At 40.6% G+C, this 6,000-nt stretch overlaps 1 protein-coding gene across 1 annotated transcript in view; it reads left to right on the top strand.

Moving 5' to 3' along the window:
• Window positions 1-223: 223 nt before the first annotated feature.
• col13a1 (collagen, type XIII, alpha 1) overlaps window positions 224-6,000 on the top strand; it is a 61,958-nt gene continuing 56,181 nt past the window's right edge. The window contains exons 1-2 of the mRNA XM_056434859.1: window positions 224-249; window positions 4,529-4,564. Coding sequence (XP_056290834.1) covers window positions 4,544-4,564 — 21 coding nt within the window. The 5' untranslated portion in view covers window positions 224-249; window positions 4,529-4,543. The remainder of the gene's footprint in view (window positions 250-4,528; window positions 4,565-6,000) is intronic.

Below are 6,000 nucleotides of genomic sequence, written 5' to 3'. Positions count from 1 at the left end.
ATGCGTCCTTGTGGTGAAATGAAGCAACTGTGTGTTCGTGTCACTGCATCACTTCTGTCTCCGTAATGAAGTCTGTTGATATGAGATACGCACTTCCTCAAATCTCTCCCATTCATTTTGATTTGGCCCGGTGTCCGTGCAGACATATTTCATTCTGTGGACTTCATCTGTAAATTCACTCTTTCCCTCTTTGTACCAATGTTCTCTCATTCCCTTTCTCAGGGTCCTCCTGGACGAGCGGGCTTTCCGGTAACTGTTTTTTGAACTCTGTGTACAGTGTTTTGCATGAGTAGTTAGTTTTTCACTGCAGCATTGATCTCTCACCGGCTCGCTACTGAGCACTTTGTTGTCTTTGTTTGGAGTTTTACTGATCACAGATTTTGTGAAATATAATATATCGGCGATTATTACCAGATGATAACCATTTTCACTGTGCAGATATCTCCCCTAAACAATTCCATCTATATTCTACTAATTTGTTTTGGAGGAAAACATATTTTTCTGCGTTGCTTACATTGAGGCGATGCGCCTTTTGAAAGACGATAGACTGCAAACTTATAATAAACTTTAGAAATGAAAGTTTAAATTCCAACTTTAACTACTTGATCTAGGAAAGAAAACCTCATGGTTTGGGTTAAAATAACTACTTTGTCATGTAAATACATAGCCTATCCGGTAGCCTAGCTTTTATTAGAATTAGTAGTAGTATTATTTAGTAAATGCATGTAACAAATAGCTACATGTAGTCTTTAAGTAGGCAACAGGTTGGCGCCTGTCTAATGTCTTAAGTTTAATTTCAGCACTCAAGGACTCTTAGCTTGTAGCGTAGCTGTGTAGCTTTATTTGATTTGCTAAATCCAAATATAAATAAAACGCTGAAAACATTTTTTATTACCACATAAAGTGCAAAAAAAGACTTGAAATTCAGAATCAACAAACAAAACGGTTACAGCAAAAGAGGAATGGAAATTGTATCGACTCTTACAACATGTACATAAGCACATGTGTATCTGTGAATGCCATTTATTTGGACAATATGCATAAAACACATCAGATCATACATGCCATGTAAAGAACTAACTGATTACACTCCAAACTCGTCAAACATCGACGATCCGCCCACATGGATTAGTGATGGATGGACCTTCATCCAGGACCTTCATCCAGGAGACCGATGTGCTCTCAAATATGTTCAAAAGTATTTTCTCTTGGATTACGTTTGCAGTTTAAAAAGGTATGAATGTTATTTTTTTATGAATCGAAAGAGAACTAAACGCAACAAAATGGCTGCAGCAAAACTAACATAGCATATAATGTCAGTCAGGATTAGAGGGCCTCAAACTGGATTACCAAATCAAATCAGCAAATAACTAAACTAGGACTAGGTGGAGAAGTTACAACTGACTCAAGAGACTGAAACATATGGTAGTCGGGAGAATATAACAGTTTTTGGTTAATGGTCAATGTTCAAAAGTTATTAATTGATTGTTCACTGGCACGGAAATAGCTGATAATATTTCTATACTTTTTCAATAAATATGTTCACGTAGGCATAAAATCGAGGCAGAATTATGTATTTCTCAAGAAACCTCGTTGCATTGAACTCTAACTCTCCATCAAAGGCTTGTTATGGAACTTTAATGTGTCCAGATAACCTCAAGAGAGAAGTGGAAATAGTCAAACAATCTGATATACTGTATATATATTCTTGTAGCTTTAAAACCTTAACACTATACATTCATATAACACCATGAGCTGCTGGCTGGATTGTGTCGCGGCCTTTTTTGATTATTTCGATTCAAATTCTGCTCCAGCTTGAATGTAATGCTTTCACCAAATCTCTCTGACATAAATCTGCTTCTGTTTTATCCCTCTGCCCCTTGGAGTCCAACACTCCCCTCCTCTTTCTGCTGAGCTAACACTCTCAATATGTCACAACCACACATGGTTCCCATCATGACAACAGGTGGCCATCTAGTATCTGACCTTTGTCCTGGAAAGCCAGTTACAACCCCCCCCCTACCTACCCACCCATTAGGTTCTGACCAACTCACTTGTGACACAGGTCCATTAAAAACAGTCGCAAAGCCAAGACCCGTCCCATGTTTGGGTTTTCGCCGAGCGTGTTGGTGTCAAAGAGATTCCTTCTCGGATGTGTGATTGATTACATCCGTCGAGCGGAGGGGAATTAAATCCCGAGCAGCTCTGACCTCGACGTCAGGGGCTGGATGGAGGATGTGGTTTTCAGAAAGAAGGCCTGTCAGAATTGACAATGAGGGAGCAGTGTTTCCCTGGATTGTGGTTATTTCAGAATGAACAAGGATAGTTCTTCATAAGCAAAGGACGATAACGGATCACAAACACATTGCGTTACCTCCCACGAAGCACAGTGTGCAGCATTCCTCTACTTCCTACTCACTCAATTAATAAATCATCCTCTCATAATTGAGAGAGGCTCTTCCTTTACCGACGCTTGCTCAGTGGCCCATTGGGTTCCCCTCTAGTGTCAGTTCTCGAGTACTGTCTATTCAAAACGATCTTCCATCTTGACAGGAAGTTAGGTTAGGGCTGCAAGGAAAAGGAAATTACTGAGTGAAAGTCCTGTGGTTGTATCACCCATCCACCACCCAGACTGAGAGGACCATCAGCTGCAGAGCGTCTCATGATGGCGTGGATGGGTTCACTATTGGAGTCCGTTGAAGGCCGGGTGCCCCTCTCAGACACCAAAGGGTGTCTCCTTGCGCCGGTATCAGACGCTGAGGGGAAATGACCGAGCGTCGGTATTTGAAGTGTTGGGCGTGAGACCGGGTTGGATATCGGCCTTCATCTGATCCACTGTAAGACTATATCACCACAAATATGGTCTCGTGGGCGTTGTTCTTCTGATGGCAAGTCGAGGATGGTGCGGTCTGTGTGTGTGTGTGTGTGTGTTCGTCGGCACAGTAAAAACAGCCTACCCTACCTTTGCTGGTAAGAAGCGTCAGTGCAGCAGATATCTTTAAAACCTCGTTCAGTTCACACAGTCGACTCTTTTCGGCTGTAAAACCGTCTTTGGTGAACATTGTATTTTGTGGTCTCATCAAATAATCCCGTGAGGTGCTTCGTAAAATCCCCAATCCCTGGATTAAAACCATTTTTGGCGGGGGCGGATTCTCCCCGATGCCTTGATTTAAATCAAGACCTTGGACAGAACTTCAAGGAGCCCAGATGAGGCCTGATAGTAGTTAAAGGCTTAAAGAATAGACCACGTACTAATGACAGAGATACCAACGCATCTGATGTTTCAGGACGAAAAATACAGCTGAACATACATGACAGTATGTGTCCAGACTCAGGGAGGCCGGATGAGAAACACACGACCGTAGAACCAAGTCAATACTGACTATAGTTTAGTTCCGTAACCCCAGTTCTACACTAACGCAAGTTACGTAATACACACATTTATTTTAATGACAACCACAATCGTTTCCTCAACCTACGTTGGAGGTTTTATTTTGAAAGGATACTCTATATAATAAGCAGGAACTGTATGTTTTTTGTGAGAATGTGTTGGGTAAAAAATGAACCGTTCATATTTCACTCAGAAATCAACATGAACCATTCTAGCATCTGATTGGCCCTCACGGCCCAATCATTGGTCTTGGCTTTAAACAGGCTTTTCAGGTGTTAACTAAAAATAGGTTTCTGATCAAATAATAGCAAATAAATTTACCATACAATATTAAAACCATGTACACTGCCCGTCAACACTGATTGGTTATGTCAATATGAAGCAATACGTCAACATATGTCTAGAAACTGGCTGTAAGCTGTCACACTTTTCTGTTGCATTGCTGTCTCTGTGTTTGCTGCCCTCAGTTGTTCAGAGCTGATATTTTATAATTAACCTGAACAAATATTTCTTAAAAATACATATGCAGAGTGTGAAAGGTTTGTGTCATTGTGTGTTTCTGCAAAGCAATATAAAAGGCTGATACGAGACGTAATAATAAACGTTATTTGTCGTTATTTTTTAACGTATTGTGTTTGCGGAAACGTACAATGCCCCAAAAAACACCTGCCCGCTTTTGTCATTATTGTGCTTATGGTTGTTTATGAAGCATTGGAGCGGGGCCTTCAGGGAACCGGTCATTGGGTTGGGCATGAATGCAGCACACCGTTCTTTTCTCTTCACAGTATCATGGAATGCTTGTGTTGTAGTCTCAGCATCAGGCATGGCATGTGTTACTGAGCCCTCTTATCACAAATGATTCAAGCCCTTAAATGGATACCATGGCATTGGAACTTTCACAAACCCAAAATTCTTATTTATATGACTATCTCTTTCCCACTTGGAACACCAAAAAGGTTAATTCTACCGATGTTCGAGATCGGTAATATCTTGATTTCAATTAGATTCCATTTGATCAGATGAGGTTAGATTTATGTAATGAGTAAAGTCTAAATGTCAAGGTATCCCTTTAGGAGTTAAATTCAGTCTAACCTTCTCATTGACCTTTGTTCCTTTTGAATTTGCGTTGGACAATAGGGTGACAAAGGAAACATGGGGATTCCTGGGAGAATGGTGAGTGACTTGGGTTTGTGGATCAAGTGCACTTTATTAATGGTGGTATTCATAATGACATAAGCAACATAATCAGCTCTATGGAATGCAAGTAGAGCTACGGTCGACCCACCCTCGGGCCGGGTATCGTTTTAAAACACTACAATAGCAGTCCCCTGAAAGCGATCGCGATATGATGACACCTTTTTATTCCTATACTTACTTTGATGCCCACCGTTAGAATGAAAATACCACCGTCACATGTATTTTGATTGGATGTTTTTCAGAGGTTTTGGGGGGAGGAGGAGGGGGGGGGGGGCTACCCTCAGACTGTACTGTTCCTCAAAAGTGTATCTCTGAACTAACTTTATAACCAAACCACACACATTTAACACATCTAAGGTATTCTATGTGATCGCTTTTTGATTACAAATGCAATAATCACATATTTATTTTAGACTACCATTTACTGGGCCCCTCCTGAAATCCCCGGTGGCCTGAACCTCTCCGAAAGGGTGTCACGCCTAACAGAGTGGGTGAACTGCTAATGCGCAGCCTTACAATCATATTTTTGTTTAAATACATAGTGATACTGCCATATTCTCATATGCACAGAGTAACACAAACCTCTAAATGTGTCTTGAGGGCCTTACAGCTGTCAGTTGTGGACTCTATAATAAATTCTTCAGCTCGGTCTTGATATCCCTCTCAGCCCACCCAGGCTGCAGTGCAGTAGTGTGACCACAACCAACAATTTGTGGACCGTTAACGGCCTGTAATTTACAGGGTAACCGCTCAATTTATTTGATTAGTTTCTTTTGGATACGCCATATTTCAAAAGTTTTAGCTCTGTCACATGTGGGTATTATGAATATGTTTTACTCATATGACACTGTGGTATTCATAGCTCACAGGCCTCTCACCTGGCTAAGCATTGCAGGTGTTTATCTTATTTTAAACGAAAAGCCACTAATGGAAAGGCCTCGAAGGAATTGAAGCGACGTGTTTAACCCACACTCAATAAATCACGTATTTGTGGACAACATTTGGACAGTCTCTTTAGAAGTATGCACGATAAGCGTTGAAAGAATGTTCTGTTTTAAAAGGTTAAAAGTCATCTATGTTTTTTTGTGGATGTTATATAACGCCTTTATTTTTAGATTAAAAATATCTTAGCCATGATGGCAGTTTCCACATAAAAACACAATTCAGAGTAAAAAAATAAATGCAAATGACATCACATAAAGAAGAAGCAGTCTAATTCACGCCCAGGACGTGTGCATTCATTAGTCAAATAGTCTTTAATCCTCTTTTTAACATCTTGCATGCTGAAAAGATAAATTAGTCCATCAGTAGAGAACATCAGACAGCTGATCCGACCAGCACGCTGAGGCCTTTATCTTCCACTTTAACTCACACATAGATATTCTTTCACCACCTCCTCATCACTAGCCCTA

The sequence above is a fragment of the Pseudoliparis swirei genome, chromosome 17 (assembly GCF_029220125.1).
Source record: "Pseudoliparis swirei isolate HS2019 ecotype Mariana Trench chromosome 17, NWPU_hadal_v1, whole genome shotgun sequence".
In the NCBI taxonomy this organism is placed as follows: Eukaryota; Metazoa; Chordata; class Actinopteri; order Perciformes; family Liparidae; genus Pseudoliparis; species Pseudoliparis swirei.
The sequence above is the reverse complement of the archived record's forward strand: the minus strand, read 5'-3'. Positions and strand labels throughout refer to the sequence as shown.